Consider the following 19,883-nt stretch of genomic DNA (forward strand, 5'->3'; position numbering starts at 1 on the left):
GAATAAATCCCATGCTAATTCAATCATACAAAAGTACCTTCTTCATTTAATATTCAAAACAAAATTGGCGCATTGCTCTTTTTGGACTTCTACATTCACAGCACCATCAGGCAAGACTTTGAAACCTACAACCTCAAATGTGCCGACCAACTTTTCCATATCAACGAGACACACAAAAACATTAGATGGGAGCACATTAAAATTTGCTTTTGCAGACATAGTCAAGACCAATCTAAATCAGGATGCTCACAAGTCTGTTTTTAACAAGCATTTCTTGCCAGAAATGGGTTTAAAAGAGCTACAAGGTTGATCAGAACAGAATTTGAATCTGTGCAAGCAGTTTCTCTTTCCCTTTGAGGTTGTCTGCTCTTAAATCTGTGAATGATTGCTGTAACAGTTAAAAGTTGCTGCAGGTGACCAAACTGTATAACTGTGCTGAAAAACTCCCAATGCCATTCACTCAACTTTGACGAACAAAATGTTAATACATTTTTTTTCCTAATTTCACAGATCAATATATCTTATCCAATTATTGATAGGACATAAAAAATATCCCATTGTTTCATTTTATAAAGCCAAAACATCACGTTGCCAACATACGATAAATTTGAAACGGCAGATTACAGCTGCACCCCCAGTAACAATTTAGACGCACTTAAATTTTCATGTCTTGGAACTGCAGAAGCCTTAGAAAGATGTGGACGTCTGTCGCGAGATGATCCTGCTTGAGGCAAACCAGGAGAATTAAAACACACATTTATTACTTTGCAATATGTTCTTTATTTTCCAGTTTCGGATGTGAAAAGAGGCATTAATTTTTAATTAAATACTTAATAAAGCAAAAGTATTTACACATTCATTTAAACTGTAATCAATGAAGGATTCATTCTGGTTGATAATTACAAGCACCTTATGAACTGAGGAATTCTATAAATACAGGAGACACTGCTGCACTTTATCAAAGACAGCAGAAATAACATGGCATTACATTAGCAATATTGCAAAACATATATTTACAGAACTGCCCTAACTGTCCTACATTAAGTAGAATCATCTAGGAACTGTACTGCTTTTCGTTTTGTCTAATTAAACTGTTAAACTCTTACTGATTTTTAAAATCCACTACAGGCTTGTTCAAGGCTTTTTATACAACTCATAGGCATAAGAACAGAGGAGTCCAAGGGTCTGGGTGCCCCGCCCCTCAAAAAAATCTAGCATAGGGAAGCCAAGTTGATATATCCTGGGATCCCTAAATTAGTTTGCATCGTTGGTGATTTAACACCAAGGTATCCACCATTCTTTTAAAAAAAATCAAAAATCCCCACCACTTTCCTATGCCCATGACAACCACCTAATTTCAAAGATCATCTCAGCAGCCCTAATTTATTTTCTAAATAGTTTATATTTGTTAGACATGAACTGCTGATGTTAAAAAATAGATAAAACCTTGAAGTACCAAGGGTTTATTGAATTGACGTTCTCAGAACCAAGCACTTGATTGTGCAAAAACTCAAAAGGGCAGTCCTCATCTGCCGAATGCGATTCGTCATATGACTGATATGTGTCAATAATGATTTCTAATTGCCTTCCGATTCTTCTTCAGCTTCCCTTAACCAAGTGAAGAAAGCTGTCACAGATTTCAAAGCTACTCCTTTTCCTTGTTGCTCTGCTGGGTCTTTACTGGACTCCCATTTATAAAAGGCTTCTTCAGATATAACATCCTCATCATACAAAACATCAAAAAATGTCCTTAGTAAACCTGCAAAGAAAATAGAAAATATACACCTTTCAGTGCAAGTATCCAAACAAACACCTATAAATGATCACATTCATCTTAATCATCATTCTGCCACATCTTACTGTAAGCTACAGCCTGACCAGAACTGTACAGTATCCCAAGTACGTGTTGAGTTCAGGTCAGGTTGCGGAGTGCAGAGCAATTTTAAGTTGCAATGCTTTGAACTACTACTACAGATATAGTGAATGAGTGCCAAATTTCCATTTACAATCAACACTATTTCAGTCAGATTTGCGTTGAACATGGCCAAGGAAAACTCTTTCAAAGTCATCTATAATCCATTGAATAGTCATTTTTGTGACATCAGAAATCAAACATTTGTCAGCTTTTACACTTGTGGCATCTTTCACTACAAATTGTCATTCAAATGGCATTGGAAAACTTTAGTAATATACTGAAGTGCCAATCTTATGTTTACAATAGGAAATACACTTTTAGTGGGAATTGGAAGAGACGACGGAACCAACATTTCACTCTCCATCTCTCTGTAGTCAGACAAGTAGGACCTGTGATATCAACCACTACAAGTAGCAAGTAACCTCATTTCTGCTACTGCAAAAGCAAATTTATGGTATAGCTAACAGAAGTTGTTCTGATTTATCAAACTTGAAAATAATTGGGATGATTCAGCAAAATGTCAATCATTCAAGTTGTGCTACAGCAACGTTTCAGACTGATTAGATGTTTATCCGTATAATGGAAAGTAACCCGCAAGAGACCAACATTAGGCTTTCCGAATACTATGAAGTTGTCAATAAATCTTTGGGATTGAAATGTACGTATTTTTTCAGACATGTCCTCGGATTAAACAAAACCTGCAGGTGGTCTACAAATAGTTGGAAAACAAATGCTCGACTTACTTGCTGGTTGTTCTAATATTGCCATTAATGCCTGGAGGGCATATAGTGCTTGTAGTTCACGCTGGGGATCAGAATTCAGGTATTTTGTCAGGACTTTCACCCTATTTTTAATGATGTCCACTTCAACACGAATAGGGGTTTCAACTAAAATGGGCAAGAAAGGATGAAAAGAAAGAATGGATTAATAATTCATAATACTTTTTCAATGCTTTAAGACAAAAATCAAAGATATACTTACATACAACAGCAGAATGGCAGATAGACTTCATTAATGCCCTGATGAAGTGTGGTGAAATCATTTGCTTTTCATCTAAATTGGCCTAGAACACAGATTTTTACTTTGATAAATTAGCATTTACAATTACACCTAGCTCTTTACTGTATGATTATATAAGCTGCATTTCGACATCTAAAGATATTAATGATCTCATTTTCGACCCCGACCCTCCACAAATATGGAACACTTCAATTAAAAAAAAATATTTAACGCCATATGTGATTTATGGGAAGCACAATTTTACAAAAGCCAATTCCCACATAGAAAATTGTGCATATTGGCAGTTAAATAAGCTACAATGCCTAATATTAAAAAGTGGATCTATAACTTTTTCTTTCTAAATTTCAAGATATTTCGTCTGCTGCAAAATAAAGTTTAGAATGATTATGTTGTAAACTTACTTCAATCCAATCAAATATTCTTTGGTTTTCAGCTTTCTCCTTAATTAGGTTATCAAACTGTTCACACAGTTCATCAAAGGACATTTCCATTTTGCTTGGCGTGGCCTCAAGATCAGATTCATTTCCCAGAGTAAATTCTACTTTCTATAAGTAGATAAAATTGAAATTAGTCATTTGAAATGAAGTTATTTGGATACATACTAGTGGATGCATTGATTGCCATCCTCAGATCCCCAGATTATGGAAAGCCCCAGTAGATAGGCAAATACCAAATGTACAATCAGTTTTCAATGACAGGAGAACAAAACTAAGCCAGGCGGTCAATTATTAGTGATCAGAAGAAGGGAAGGATGAATAGAAAATTAGTTAAAAAAAACAAATAGCAGAGTTAAACCAGAGGAATTTCAAGGAATTCTTGAATTGACAAGAGCCTCAAGGATCAGTTAAGGACTGATGGTGAGGAGCAATTTATCCATGTTTTTGCTGCTGATACAAAGTGGAAATGTGACTTGCCAATGGATAAATGAGCAAAACATTGACAATTTGACGAAGAAAAATATGAAATTCCGCTTGAGAAGAACAAATAAAAAATGTAATTTAAAAATGGTGGAAAATTAAAGGTAAGAGTTGCAAGTGATCAGACACTTCTCTCAGGTCATCGGAACCTTTGACACTCCAGAGAAAACCGTGCAAGTTTGTCCAACTTCATAGCTAATCCTCTCAAATCCAGGCAGCATTCTGGTAAACATCTTCTGCACTCTCTCCAAAGCCTCTACATCCTTCCTATGTTGTGGTGGCCAGACCTGCACACAATACTGGAATGCAGCCTAAACTACATTACTACCTGACTCTTATTCTCAATGCCCTAATCGATAATGGCAAACATTGCAGGACTATTTACTTGCCATGTCACTTTCAAGGAGCTATGGTCTTGGGGCCACAAGATCCCCAAGTACATTAATGCTGTTCAAGGGTCTTGCCATGAATTGCATGCTTTCCCTTTATATTTGACCTCCCAAAATTTAACACTTCACACTTGTCCAGATTAAGTTCCATCTGCTATTGTGTTGCTGATATCTGTAACTGATTACAGACACAAAAGGTTGGAGTAACTCAGCGGGTCAAACAGCAACTCTGGAGAAAAGGAAAAGGTGATTTTTCAGGTCGAGACCCTTCTTCAGACAGACTTATATCCTGCTTGTCCCTCTGACAACCTTCCTCACCCTCTGCTGCTACTCCAATTTTAGTGTTGCCTGCAAACTTACTAACTAATCCATATACATTTACATCCAAATGCAAAGTGCTGGAGGAACTTAAGCAGGCAAAGCAGAAATAGGACAGAAATCATCTGTGAAGAGAATGGACAAATAACATTTTGGGTTGGGACCCTTCATTCGAGAGGGCACCACACGTGGCCAACTGCAAGACTTCCACGAGAGCAGGAGAATGGCAGTAGCTGGAAGTGGAGCCCATGCCAGGGAGGATGGAGAAGGCGATAGTGGATGAGAAGGGAGAGGAGTGAGGCCAGGAGGAGAGGGTAACGCTCTATCATGCCTTCAAGGTCGGCTGCAGGAGGCTACCTCGGGGCACAAAGGTGGACGGGCGCAGAGGAACATCGGTTGCTGTTCAACCAAGGAAGGTGATAGGTGGTAGCCTGCACAGTTCTGACCGCCCAATTACAGGGAAGATGTGGAGACTTTTGAGAGGATGCAAAGGAGGTTTACCAGACTTCTGTGTAGGACAAGTGCAGATGCTGGTTTAAATCAAAGGTAGACACAAAATCTCTGGAGAAGGAATGGGTGAGGTTTCGGGTCGAGACCCATCTTCAGACTGCTGCCTGGATTAGAGGGTTTCAGCTACAGAGAGGCTGGACAGACTTGAATTGTTTGCTCTGGAATGTCAGAGGTTCTGCGGAGACTTGATGGAATTATTAAATTACGAGATGTAAATTGAGTCAGACAGTCAGGATGGAAATGTCCAACATTAGAGGGCATTCAGGGTCCGTACAGTGAAACAGCAATCCATTAATCATTGAAATAGAAAAGTCATTCAAGGTTGATCTTGAAAGTTTAAGAATTGTAGAGAAATGCAGGGTTACAAAGATCATATGGGGAAAGTGTTGAAGATTGAGATTGATCATGATTGCAATAATTGGCAGAGCAGACTCAAGAGGCCACAAGGTCCATCAATTCCAATTCTCGTATTCTTTCATTTATTTGGCATATGGAGGTAATATTCAGGACAAGTTAGAATATGGTCATTTGTACATGCCATGCCATTCATGGCTGCTGTTCCATCTCAATGCCATTTCTCTATATGACATTATTCCCTGTCTACAAATCCACGCATCTCAGTTTTGAATGAAAACAATGTTAATGCTTCACATGGACCTCTCAAGACAGGAAATTACAAAATTCTCTGTGGGAAGAGAATTTATCTTAAAAGCCCAACCTTCTGAAAGCACATCCCATGGTTTTAGAATTCTCTCCCGGGGAAACATCCTGTGGGCATCTACAACCCCAGTCTATTCAATCCCACTTTAATGAGGCAACCCCACTATCATTGCAATCACTCTCATTACATTTCCTCTTTGAGATACTGCTGGGATAAACGCAGTGCATTTTGTAGATGGCGCATTGCAGCCAGTGTTATGATGCGTAGAAATGAATATTTGTTCATTAACAGCAAACTCCCTGCATCAAGTAGCATTTCTAAGAACTTTACAAACAAATCTCTCAAAATTGCATATGATTTATGGATGTGATGAGATACCAGGTCAAATATCAAAACTAGCAATATGCTCAGGAAGCAAACACATTGCCTAATGACACAACTGTAATTGATAGGCTGAACCAGAAGATGAAAGGTGCACAGGGTTCACGGTGACTTGGTCATATGTATCCAGAACTGGCTTACTCCTAAGACAATCACGGATTATGGCAGAAGAACATTTTTCTTGCTCAAAGTCCACAGGGATCTGCAATGAGACCTCTGTTGTTTGTGATGTATAGAATTGACTAGGATGTAAATGTAGAAGCATCAGTTAGTCTGTAGACGACACCAAGATGCCTGGAGTTACAGACAGTGAGGAAGGCTGTCAAAGTATACAGCGGGATGTAGATCCTGTAGTTCTGGTCGTCCCACAACAGGAAGGATGTAGAGGTTTTGAGCATGCAGACAAGGTTTACCAGAATGCTGCATGAAGGCAGCCTGATGGAAGTATATACAATTATGAGAAGTAGATAGAGACTAGAGGACATAACTTTAATGTGAGAGGGACAAAGTTTAAAGGAGATGCCTGGGGCAAAGTTTTAAACAGAGTAGTGCGTGCCAGGAACACACTGGCAGGGGTGGTGGAGGAGGCAGATATGAGTGGCATTTGTGAGATAGACAGATGGATGCGCTGGGAATGGAGTGTGGATCATATGATGGCAGATGAGATTATTTTATCTCAGTACAGACATGGTGGGCAGATGAGCATATTCAAGGAGGCTTTTGGCACATTGGCCTTCATCAGTCAAGGTATAGAAGTTGGATGTTAGATTACAGCTGCACAAAGCACTGGTGAGGTCACATTTAGAGTATTGTGTTCAGTTTTGGACACCCTGAAATGAGAAAGGTGTTAAGCTGGAAAGAGTGCAGAGAAGATTTAAGAGGATGTTGCCAGGACGCAAAGGGAAAGGTGGGGCAGGCTATGGATAAAATCACGAGGGGCTAGAAAGGGCAAATACATAGTCTTTTACCCAGAGTAGCAGAATCAATGCCAGGTCATCAGGAATGAGCTGCCAGAAGATTTAGTTGAGACAGAAACTAAACCATTTAAAAGACATTTGGACAGGTACATAGAAAGGTTTACTTTAGTTTATTATAGTCACATGTACAGAGGTATCGTGAAAAGCTTTATGGTGTCAACAAAACAAAAAGGCTATACATGATTACAAATCAGTGTACAGATAAAGGATTAAGGGTGCAGGATAAAATTCAGTGCAGGATAAAATCCAATTAAAGATGGTTCAAAGGTCCCTAGTGCGGTAGATGGGAGGTCAGAACCGCACTCTAGCTGGTGAGAGGACTGTTGCCTAAGAACAGCTGGGAAGAAACTGTCCACAAATCTGGAGGTATGCTTTTTCAAACATCTGTGTTCTTACCTGATGGTAGCGGGGAGAAGAGGGAATGACCAAGGCAAGACTGGTCCTTGATTATGCTGGTGGCCTTGACGAGGCAGCGTGAAGTGTAAATGGAGTCCATGGAAAGGAAATTGGTTTGCGTGATGGTCTGGGCTACATCTACAGTTTAGAGCAGTAGTTCTTAATCTGGGGGTCGTGACCCCCCTATGGGGGTCATTTGAGGCTTTGCCGGGGGTCATGAAGGGGACACAAATAACATATCAATTTGTTGAGCCCATGTTTAGGAACCTAACAAGGTACATACCACATTGCGTGTGCGCGTACTGGTGCCCAACAAGGTTAAGAACCACTGGTTTAGAGGGATAGAGGCCACCTTGGCCGGCATAGGAAAGCTGTGCTGTATGACTATGGCTAGTGGGTATATTATCATTACCGTGCCTCAAATGCAAAGTTTGCATACAAATTCTATTATGAAATACCTTGTCAGTGACAAACTTGTTAACGTCCTCTTCCTCAGAAAGGAATTCCTTCCAGCTCAGACCTCCTTCTCTCCACAACGAACCTGCCTTCTTTCGGCTCTGCACAATTTTATTAACAATATTTGGGATTTAGAAACTTAAAGGTTACATTGGTATAAAAGTATGCTCTTAGACAAATGAAAATAAATTACCATTTCTTTGCACAGTGCACATAGAAGATCAGCGAGCAGAAGCCCAGCTTTTCCAATGGTGATGAGTGGTTTGGCCACTTCTCTGTTGGGAAAAGATTTTTTTTAAACATTAATTTCAGAAAGACTTCCAAATGAATGGATGACTTCAACTTTACCTGTGTGGCCCAAGACGATTTTCAATTATACTTTGCCACATGTACAGTAAAATTCTGTTTTTGCATACAATACACATACACAAAGAATCGCCACGTTTCTGGCGTTGAGCAAGTTGTAAAAGTACAGTCTTGCTGTTCCATCATTCGAAAACACCGCATCCACTACTGCTTGCATACAACTGCAATAGGAGAAGGGGTATCTTTTTTTTTTTTTAAGTGTCATTGTGGAAGATCACTGGCCCATCTCTAACTGTCCTGGAGGATTCTAGTGAGCTGCCCACTTTTCCCCTCCCCCAAGCAGCTTCAAACCTTGAGAATGGTGATGTGGTGCAGAGTGGGTATTTCTAGCATTTAAACAAAATGAACAAGCGCTAGTTGGTGATTGACACTATTAACATTGATGCAGCTGCCCTCATTCAGGCACATGTATAGCATAATGTTGCAAATAGTCAGAATGGCTTTGGAGTCTAGATGTCAGTCATTGACCAGAATACACATATTTTGACCAGCCATGTTAACCAAAATACGAGTAGCTTCTCCAGTAGATTTTCCAATCAACAGTGAACCCAACATATTACTAATTGGCAAGATTAAATGAAAGCAATGTCACTGAATGCCAAGAGGAAGACATTGCAATCGTTATTTGCCAGGTACAAACATTATCTATTAAATCAACTAAACCTGAATACATCCATATTTAGTTTTGAGTTTAATTTAGAGATCCAGCATGGAAACAGACCCTTTGGCCCACTGAGCCCACGCCAACCATTGCTCATCTATTCACACTGGTTCAATGTTATCCCACCTTCTCATCCACTCCCTAAGGACCCGGGGCAATTTGGAAGCGTCAATTAATCTACAAACTCACAAGTCTTTGGGATGTGGGAGGAACCCAGAGCATCTGGCGGAGACCCACATGGTTACAGGGAGAATTTGTAAACTCCATACAGACAGCACCTGAGGTCAGGATAGAACCTAGGTCTCTAGGGCAGAGGTTGTGCCATTGTGCCGTAACATCTCATCATATATGTACATATTTAATTGAACTTGAAATCAGCTTTAAACTAGCAACCCTCGTCATTCAGTGAATACATACAATAGATCGTAAGTTTGAGAATGTAGCTACAAAACCATTCTGAACACTGTTACATAATATTGCAAGTGCGACTTTGTTCACATTTTAAAAAAAACCCTGATGTTATTTGAAAAGGTACAATATAGTTGGTGTACTGGCTAAATATTATCCCCCAGTCTTCATCACCAAAAAACATTTCTTTAATTACTGCTCGAAACCTTGTTCTGTGCTCGTAGTTGCTGAGTATTAACAGCGGCTACACTTCAGAATTCATTGGCTTCACATCACCATGGTACAAACTCCATGGTGATGTGAAGTGCTAGCAAAACTATTTTTAAATGAAATATAATATTCACCATAATTCCCATGATGGTTGTCATTTTTAAACAGCTGCTGGGTGAACACATTACAAATGGAAACATTACCTGAAAAGCTCTGCGATTGGTATACCTCCATCATGCAACATGTGAACAATTAGTTCAGCAAGGTATTGCCATATATGTGGAATATCAATTTCCATATCTTCAGCTATTTCAAGGATATCACTTAGCCTGTGGTATGTAAAAATAAAAGACTTAGTATAGAACAAATAATTAACTAGAAACATGTAAGTTTTAAATACAGAAGGGTACTCGTTCCATCTACTAATACAGATCACACTCATGCTCAAATTTATATGCTATTTAAAGCTAAGATATAAACACCCAGTTATCAAATGCCTGTAAGATAGAGGGTGGGCAGAGTGGAAAAGGAGAAAGAAAAAAGTGATTTAGGTAATTTAGAAACATTTGATCAAACTACCAGAAAGGAAAAGCCTTTTCAAAATGATGTAGCTAGAAAACATTTGGGGTAAAATTAACAGGTTAATGTGTAATGAAACGTGCAGGTCCATAGTGCACACAGTGTGTACATGCTTACCCTTTGTAATACTGTTGTTTTGACAGAGTGCCAGCTTTTACAAGTTGGTACAGAAGCATGCCCATATGTTCTCTTGCTATTGCACTTCGTTCCAAAGTTGACTCGACCCCACTTCGAACAAAGACGTGCAAGATCTTAGATGACTCGAGTTCCTGTACACATTGCAATGCTTCCTAAAGAAAATTAAATAGGCTATCAATTTCCTTTTTAAAAATTGCACAAAATATTGTTATAAAAATATGCCCAACTTCTGAATGAACAATATTAAATATTTCATGTAGCATATTAGAAGATATGCTGCTTTATAATAATGAATATAACAAATCAAAATACCATGTTGCCATTATATGGTTATAACCTCTTCATTGTGAAAATAACTTAACTCCATCCATCCCATTGATCCTGCCCCAACATTCAGCAAGATCATAGAAACATAGAAATTAGGTGCAGGAGTAGGCCATTCGGCCCTTCGAGCCTGCACCGCCATTCAATATGATCATGGCTGATCATCCAACTCAGTATCCCGTACCTGCCTTCTCTCCATACCCCCTGATCCCCTTAGCCACAAGGGCCACATCTATCACATCACACACTATCATGGGTGATCTATTCTCATCCTCAACAATACTTTTATACTCTCTCTCTCCCTATATACCTCAACTTAGTTTTAAATTTGAATGTCTGGCAGTTGTCTCCTTGATTAACAAGGGTCTCGACCCAAAATGTCACCCATTCCTTCTCTCCAGAGATGCTGCCTGTCCCGCTGAGTTACTCCAGCATTCTGTGTCTCCTTGATTAATCTGTTCAAAGATCTGAGGTGAAGAATTCCAAAGATTCATAACCCTCAGAAGAAATTCCTCCTTATTTCCACCCCAAATAGGGTGACTTCCTATTTTTAAACAATGTTCCTCATTCGAGACAATCCCATTCCGAAAAATATTCTGTCAGCATGCATCCTGTCTTTCCCCTCAGCATCTGTTTCAATAAGGCTAACCTTCATTCATCTATACTCCAAAGAGTTTAAATCCAACCTGGTTGACCACGATCAATGGTTTCATCCCTGGAATTTAATAAACCTTCTCTACACAGCCTTCAACCCAAGTGCATCATTACTTAGCCAAACCCTTTCTGTACCAACCTATCATTAACAAGCCAACACACTACCTTGTTGTAATTCCTTTAAGGCACTATCAAAAAATTTCTGGAAATCCAAATACACTGCATTTATTGGTTCCCATTATTATCATCAAGGAACTCGCAAACTTGTCAAATACAATATTCTTTTTACAAAACCATATTAACTCGATTTTCTAAATATTACCGCCTTAATTATTGATTCCAGCATTTTCCCCAGTTGTAGATGAAAAGTTAACTGGCCTAAACCTTTGTTTCCATATGGAATAATGACCATAAATTTCTCTGGGATCTCTCCGGAAGCAAAGAAGTTTTGCTAGATAATAACCAACACATCCAAGTTTCTGCACTCATTTCCCTTAAGACAACAGGCTGCAAGCCATTATGTCTAGGTGTCTTGCAGGTCTATGGCCCCAACAGTAGGCCCAAGATCAAACTACAGCTCCTTAGTTAGCCTCAATGTGCGTTTGTCTTAATCTTTTTATACCGTATGCCAAGGTTTAAAATATTTCCTTAAATGTCTGTCCATCGTTAATCAACTTTACCAGTCCACTTTAGCCAACTCAATTTACAGATTCCCTTTAAGATTGGGCATTAGTTCCAAGACCAATTTAGCTCTCAAATTAAATTTGAGCTCTACCAATCAATAGCCTTTTCTCCAGTTGGGTCCTCATATATTCTAGGAAGCTATCCTGATACATCATGGATTTGTCCTTGCTTCCTACACCAATTTAATTTGTCCAATCTATATGATTAAAATCGTCATGATTACCACAGTCCTAAAACAAATATTGATAAACGATGGGCAAATTTATTAATTAGTAGGCTGCACACAGTCTGGTATCATAATCATACTTTATTAGCCAAGTATGTTTTGCAACATACGAGGTATTTGCTGTGTAATGACAGTTCATGAATTGCCAAGTTCACTTCACTATTTTTTCCATCCCCATCACTACCAGTTACAATGCTGTACAATCTGCCTTGAATAGTTTTCTACAGCACAGAGCAAGCTAATTTTCCAAGTTGCCAAATTAAATAGGACTGCCACTTAATCTGTTCAAACATAATAAACTGATTAACTTTTGTCTACTGATTAACATTTGTGCTCACCTTCATATCATTGATATGCAAATATTCCTCAATGATGGCCTTGGATTTCTTTTCAAACTCTTCATCAGAAAGGGCAGATTTATCAGATGTTGTAGAAACAGAGATTGGTTCAAGCTTAACTGGTAAAATAATAATTGGAATACGTTTTTTAAAAACTTGTCTGAATCATCGCAGCCTTCCCACAATGTAGATAATTGCTACTTTTAATTTAAATGTGCCTTGATCAGTGGTCATTTACCAACATGTACTAAATAAAGCTTGCAACATCTTTTTGCACACAAAATTCAAATTATTCAAACGGTACCATAAACAAACTCGATGATGCTATTGGAAAAACAGTTTCAAGTCTCATCCGTAAATCATGGACCCACTTCATATTCTTTGAGAACTGACATGCATGCACCAGTTTCAGTTCCTTGTTTTTCTGGGCCAGTCAGGGCCTGATCAGTTTGATGGATCTGGATACGGATCTGTCCATATTATCCAGAGATGCTGCCTGACACCTGCTGAGTTAAGGGCCTGTCCCACGAGCATGCGACCTGCATGCGGCAAGCGTGACCAAACTGGAAGCGGGGGCCATGCGGAGGTCGAGTGAGTGACGTGAAGTTCGAGAGAAGTCCGCGGGGAGTTCGCGCGTGACGTATGGTGTCGAGATGACTGCGGGTCGGCAGGCCGTTGCCGCGCGGAATTTTTGAACACGGTCCGTTTTTCGGAGCCCCCGCGCGATGTCGGGACCAGCTCCGCACAACTCCATATGGCTCCGGCGATCGAAGTGGGACTGGCCCCGCGAGGCCGTACGGCTCAAGCAACCACGTTAGGTCGCGCTTGCTGCATGGAGCCGCATGCTCGAGGGACAGGCCCTTTACTCCAGCACTATGTCCTTTTGTGTATTAACCTCCACCTTTAGGTTTTTTTTCTCTACCTGTGTTACGCTCGCGTCTAGAGCCAGCCATCCACTGGAAAACTGCCACGGATATTATCAAGGAACTGCCAAGAGATCACCTTCCATTCTCTCCATATGCTGCCTGACCCGCTGGGTTACTCCGGCACTGCATTTTGCTCAAGTTTTCAGCATCCGCAGTTCCACGAGTCTCTAGATAATGAGCAAACTTAGTACAGAATGTCTGCACTAATATAATACTCATACACCAAATGACAGTTGCAGTCGGATTTCCTTACTCTTACACTCCATTTCCCATGAATTAAAAGCCAGAATTCCATTAGCATTCCCAATTCCCTGTAATTATATGTCATTCAGCGCTGATACAGGGTTTTGACGCAAAACATTAATATTTCCTTGTTTAAGAAGGAACGGCAGATGCTGGAAAATCGAAGGTAGACAAAAGTGCTGGAGAAACTCAGCGGGTGCGGCAGCATCTATGGAGCGAAGGAAATAGGCAACGCTTCAGACTGAAGAAGGGTTTCGGCCGGAAACGTTGCCCATTTCCTTCGCTCCATAGATGCTGCTGCACCTGCTGAGTTTCCCCAGCACTTTTGTCTACCATTAATATTTCCTTCCCTGCCACACAGATGTTGCTGAACCCACTGAGCTCCTCCAGCAGCTTGTCACTGAAAGCATACAATTCTGGAAAGGACCAAACTGCTATATTATTCTTTAAAATATTAGAATGTGGAAGCGTTTTGATAGTTATAGTAATCCTGATGTGCAAACACCAAATAACTGCAAAATGTAGTGTATAATTTTAAAATTGTACTTATAGAATGCTATGTTCTTGTTAAGAATTCCAAAATAAAATTTTAAATCAAGACAACTTACCAGGCTCTTTGCTTGGATCTCTCGAATATCCTCGATCTCTCTCTTCTGTCATGCTGGCCACACGTCTTACAGGTTCTTGAGAATTTCGTCGTTCCCTTTCCCTACTTCGGTCATCGACTTCTTTGTTGTAGCTTCTCTTGGTTAGCGGAGGTCTGTTGCGGTCAGTCTTTTCAGATTTCTCAACGCGATCGCTTTTGTCACCTTTTTCACTGCGTTCAATTCTTTCAAATCGATCATTCCTCTCACTTCTCTCGAAACGTTCGTTTCTTTCAAACCGGTCTCCTCGCTCACGATCACCCTTTTCACTTCTATCGCGACTTGAACTACTCCTGCTGAACACGCCAAAAAAAAGAGATCCATGTTAAGCGAATTGCAACTGAAACCCAATTTCAACACATGATTTTTTTTTTCCCCCCCATGTGTTTGTGTTCAGTTGTGGTCACCCTGCTTAGGAAAGAAAGAGTGCACAAAGGATTGCCAGGATGCCAGGGGCCTGAGCTTATAAGGCAAGGTTGGGCAAGGTACTTTACTCCTTGGAGAACAGCAGGCTGAGGGGTCCTCAGAGGTGTATAAAACCATGAGGGGAATATAGAGGGGAAATGAACAGTCTTTTATCCAAACATAGGGAAATCAGTTCCAGTTACATCTTCCTGTCTCCATCCTTTCCGAAGTCCACTCCCTCTGCATTGTATTGAGTCCACTCACTCCGCAACTGGTTGGTTCATTCATCCCTTCAAACTCAACCCACCCATTCCCCAAAACCGCAGGAGATGCAACAGCAGCCCATCACATCCTCTCTCACTTCCCACCCAGAGTCCCTCCAAGATGTGACAGTGTAAATCAGCCGACTATTTCACTGAACCGTCTGCCAAGCCCTGCTGAATTGCCTGGTTGCCAACCATTTAAAATCCTCTTCCCATTGTGACCCGTCCTTGGCCATGTCCATTATAAGAGTGAGGTCACATGCAAACAGGGGGAATGCACCTCGTATTCCTCTTGGCTAACATACAACCAACATTGTAAGAAAAGTGTCCAATTTCAATTAATACTTCCTTCTCCTTCCCCCATCTCTCCCAGCCGGGTGCAACACATTTCTCACAACCTGAGTCACACCGTGTGCCTTTCCCCTCCCTCGTACATTCATCTCCCATCTTCAAAACCCCCCTGCTCCTTCCACCAGTATCCCACCCGCTAGCATTACATTTTACTCCTCTTTTCTCATGCGACTGCCTTGTCTCCTTTTCACCTCTAGGTGTCATTTATTCCACCCGTCTGTCAAACTCCCCTCATCTGTATTCGCCCATCACTCGCCAGATTTTATCCTGCCTCTCCCATCTCTTCCAGATTTCTGCCCATTGCAAATATCTGTAGGGTTCCAGCCCGAAACGTCACCCGTCCAATCCCTCCACAGATGCTGTCTAATCAACTGAGCTCCGCCAACAATGAGCTTTTTTGTTCAAGATTCCAGTCCGAAAAACGCGCTGCTTCTTACCATACTTTTCCTGATGCAGCTGCGGACGACACAACTTTACAGAAAGTTGCAAGGTCGCCCATCTTCTAGGAAGGCAACCTCATCCAATGTGAGGTTTGCTTCCACCCCTTAATTTGCACAAATTATTTTCAAATTAAGCAATTCCAAAATAGCACAAATACTATGTAGTGCATTCATTGTATTTTTCTATTGGTGTGCACAGATCAGTGGAATTCCAATACAAACACAGATTTAAAGATATAAACCTCTGGTAATCAATTTCATCAACTTGCCTGGGCACCACTCTTCGTGCATCAAAATTATCTGTGGATGAAGACTGTTGGAGAGCTGAAAATCTATTTAATGTGGCTGTCCTTCCTGAATCCACACCTAAATACACAAATAGGAAATAGCTATATAGTTTAGTGAACATTTATACACCAATATACTGTTAATTATTCTTGAGCAGAATGTTAACAAAATAAGCACTGATCTAGAATAGGGAATACCATATATTCAGAGGTTAATTTACGACGGGAGATACATAGACGTAGCTTCACCTGGACCTTGAATGATTGTCTAACGTTCTAATTTAAGGCTTTAATAAGAATGATACAAGGAAGCTTCCCCTACACCTGTAATATGCTCTTGCATATGCTCATCAACTCTCCCTCATTTCTATTGCCGCTTACTTATATTAGCAGGTAATTTATGAGAACCAATTAATCTACCAGCACATCCTTAGGATGTGGGAGAAAACTGGAGCAAAGTGGAGTCCCATGCAGTCACACGAAGATTGCGCAAAATGCATACAAATAGCTGTCATGGCTGAACTCGGGTCCATGAAGCAGTGGGACATCAGCCACGGCGCCCTTTGTCCACACGAGGCATTTTCCTGCATGATGATACTATGTTACTCTTAAGTCTTTGTTTGTAAACGACTATCCGCAGTTCATTAATGTCTTGATAACTGTTTCTATATTGGCCAGAATGACTTGCTTAAAATAGTTAAATCTTGAAGTTACCTGCGTCACTAGGCTTGCTTCCAGATCCACCACTGCTCCCTTTTACCCAGCCACCAAGTCGACCAGCTGGTGCCAGCACTTGATTGTTGTAATCCATGGCCCCAGCCGCCTATTTAAGAAAAACAGTTTGTGTGGATGGGGACAGGGGATAGAATTCAAGTATCAAAAACCATTTACAGTTGATATTTTTTAAAGCAAGTTGCATTTCAGGAGACCAATCCCTTACCTTAGTAATCTTACTTAGCCTACTTGTATCAATAGGCCTGCTACTTTTTGCAATCGGTACTGTATTCCAGCCTGCTTCATCAGTTCCTTGATTTCCTCTACCACCTAGAGACGGCAATATTTTGTCATTGAAAAGTGCATGCTGTTATCATAATACCCAAGTCAAATCACACACACGACTGTTTACAACTTGGTAGCATCATAAGCAATACTGCCTTATAATAGTTACATATGCAATGTCAGCAGGAGATCAGGAATGCCAAGATTCCAACAATGCCTTTTTAAATCAGCAAGTCCTGAAATAGTAAACCAATGCTTTTTTAAGAGTTTAGTTTTTAGATACAACAGGGAAACAGGCCCTTCGGCCCACCAAGTCCATGCCAATCAGCAATCCCCGTACAGTAGCATCATCCTCGGGACAGTTCACAATTTTACCAAGCCAATTAGCCTACAAATCTGTACGTCTTTGGAGAGTGGGAGGAAACCGGAGATCCCGGAGCAAACCCATGCAAGTTACGGGGAGAACATACAAACTTCGCACAGATAGCACCCGTGGTCAGGTTCAAACCTGGGTTTCTGGCGTTGTAAGGAAGCAACTATACCTCTGTGCCACCGTGCTACCCAATGCATACAAGTTCTGGAAAGTTGGTAGGTACGATGAATAATGCTGCTTTACCAAGGAAAGTTGGATCACAACATAGATTAGCTCTCAATCATTTGATTATTGGGAAGCACCCTGCTCAAGATGTATAGATCTTTGAACTAATATCCAACATCAAGCAAAAATAGTGACACGGAGTAAAAATAACTGCAGTAAAATATAACAAATACCAATAACATGCTTTAGGATTATGTGGGTGATCCTAAATACAATTTATATGATGCCAAGATTTAGCTGGCAGAGAATGTTTAAAATTCATAAAGTTTCTAATTCCAGAATAATGTCTATAAATACAATAAACATCTATATCACTATTAAACTCACCTGTACTACTGCTGCTTCCACCACCTCTCCTTTTATCCTGCTTAAATAGTAGTTGTTGTTGCACTTTTAAATGCTGTTGATGTTCTTCTATCTGAGCTTCTCTGTGTATCTGTTCTAATGTCTTGGGCCCTTGATCACCTCTTCGAGGCACCCAGTTATTCTGGAAACAAGCAGTTCAACAATCAAACATTATATCATGGATAACACTATTTTCCACCCATCATCAAAAAAATGACTAAAATTTAATGAATTTATTATGGGGAACAAGGAAATGGCAGATGAGTTGAACAGGTACTTTGGATCTGTCTTCACTACGGAAGACACAAACAATCTCCCTGATGTATTGGTGGCCAGAGGATCTAGGGTGACGGAGGAACTGGAGGAAATTCATATTAGGCAGGAAATAAGTGTTGGGTAGACTGATGGGACTGAAGGCTGATAAATCCCCGGGTGGGGGGGGGAGGGGGGTCTGCATCCTAAGGTACCTTAAGGAGGTGGCTCTAGAAATCATGGACGCATTGGCGATTTTCCAATGTTCAATAGATTCAGGATCAGTTCCTGCGGATTGGAGGGTAGTTAATGTTATGGGGAGTACAGAACCAGGAGCCACAGTTTAAGAATAAGGGGTAGGCCATTTAGAACGGAGATGAGGAAAAACCTTTTCACCCAGAGAGTTGTGAATCTGTGGAATTCTCTGCCTGAGAAGGCAGTGGAGGCCGATTCTCTGGATACTTTCAAGTTAGATGGAGCTCTTAAAGATAACGGAATCAAGGGATATGGGAGAAGGCAGGAACGTGGCACTGATTGTGGATGTTCAGCCATGATCACAGTGATCACAGCTGGCGCAAAGGGCCGAATGGCCTACTCCTTCACCTATTGTCTACTGTCTATTGTCTATAATTTCGGCCAATACAAATCCAACACTCCTGGACACATTTACTTACACTATGGAAATATTACTGTAGATAAATTGTGTTATAGCTTGTTCTATTGCTTTTTTGTTGGCTGTGTTATCCAAAAAGTAATCGGGGACACTAACAAGGACAGAATGCTTTTATGACTATGACGTGGCTTTAAAATAGCACCATTTGTAAGATAAAACGCGAGCGATTTAAATGTTGAACTTTGTGAAATATGGTGCTTGTTGTGACGATGCATTGTCTGCATGAGTGAGTAGTCAATGTTTCCAAAGATACTTCAGAAAAATTCAGATTCAACAATATTTTGTTTACACAATACATCAACACGGATACGGGTCATTTACTATCTTAGTCAATGGAACTTACTTGTCGCAGATCAATTACATCCTGCACCATAAAGCGAATCCTAGATGACGTTTTTTTCTCTTTAATTATTTTTTCCATTTGGTTAAAATATTGATCCATCCTAGGCTATAAAATACAAAGAGGTAACATTTTCTGTAGAAAGCAAATATCTCAAGAACAAATTATATCGATTCTATCAAATATTTAAGCAAACATTTCTCATACTTACTTTGGCTTTTTCAAAGTCCAAATCTTTGCCTATTGTCGTTAACAACCTACAAAGGCACTCTAGTGATTCTTGATCATGGTTTTTTAGCAGCTTCACTATACAGTCATGCATAATTGGTTCCGTCAACATTTTCAGTTTGAAGAGTTCACCAATAAATTTGATATTGCCTAGTGATCGTCGCCTGGCTTTATCTCTGGCATCCTTTAACTGCTCTTGCAGACGAGTTTTTTCTTCAGACTGAAATGGAGATTTTGATTATAATATGTTTAAGCATACAGGTTTAAGCATAAAGTATAGAGACAAACATTTTATATATAGGTTGACTGTCTGTATCCACAAAAACATATCCCTGCAACATTAGACAGGAGCCATAGGAGG

At 40.2% G+C, this 19,883-nt stretch overlaps 1 protein-coding gene across 9 annotated transcripts in view; it reads right to left on the reverse strand.

The window, feature by feature from the left end:
- Positions 1-756: 756 nt before the first annotated feature.
- Positions 757-19,883, reverse strand: part of eif4g1a (eukaryotic translation initiation factor 4 gamma, 1a) — a 105,212-nt gene continuing 86,085 nt past the window's right edge. For 8 of the 9 annotated variants that reach the window (XM_055645365.1, XM_055645372.1, XM_055645366.1 and 5 more), the window contains 16 exons: positions 19,506-19,742; positions 19,298-19,402; positions 18,012-18,171; positions 17,028-17,131; positions 16,802-16,910; positions 16,070-16,166; positions 14,306-14,637; positions 12,529-12,647; positions 10,282-10,454; positions 9,789-9,914; positions 8,134-8,215; positions 7,943-8,041; positions 3,337-3,480; positions 2,897-2,978; positions 2,659-2,802; positions 757-1,759 (listed from right to left, as the gene is read on the reverse strand). In XM_055645365.1, the coding sequence (XP_055501340.1) occupies positions 1,578-1,759; positions 2,659-2,802; positions 2,897-2,978; positions 3,337-3,480; positions 7,943-8,041; positions 8,134-8,215; positions 9,789-9,914; positions 10,282-10,454; positions 12,529-12,647; positions 14,306-14,637; positions 16,070-16,166; positions 16,802-16,910; positions 17,028-17,131; positions 18,012-18,171; positions 19,298-19,402; positions 19,506-19,742 (2,295 nt within the window). In that variant the 3' untranslated portion in view covers positions 757-1,577. The remainder of the gene's footprint in view (positions 1,760-2,658; positions 2,803-2,896; positions 2,979-3,336; positions 3,481-7,942; positions 8,042-8,133; positions 8,216-9,788; positions 9,915-10,281; positions 10,455-12,528; positions 12,648-14,305; positions 14,638-16,069; positions 16,167-16,801; positions 16,911-17,027; positions 17,132-18,011; positions 18,172-19,297; positions 19,403-19,505; positions 19,743-19,883) is intronic. The other variant, XM_055645370.1, reaches the window with a different exon arrangement.

This window comes from Leucoraja erinacea, chromosome 14 (assembly GCF_028641065.1).
Source record: "Leucoraja erinacea ecotype New England chromosome 14, Leri_hhj_1, whole genome shotgun sequence".
NCBI classification, from domain to species: Eukaryota; Metazoa; Chordata; class Chondrichthyes; order Rajiformes; family Rajidae; genus Leucoraja; species Leucoraja erinaceus.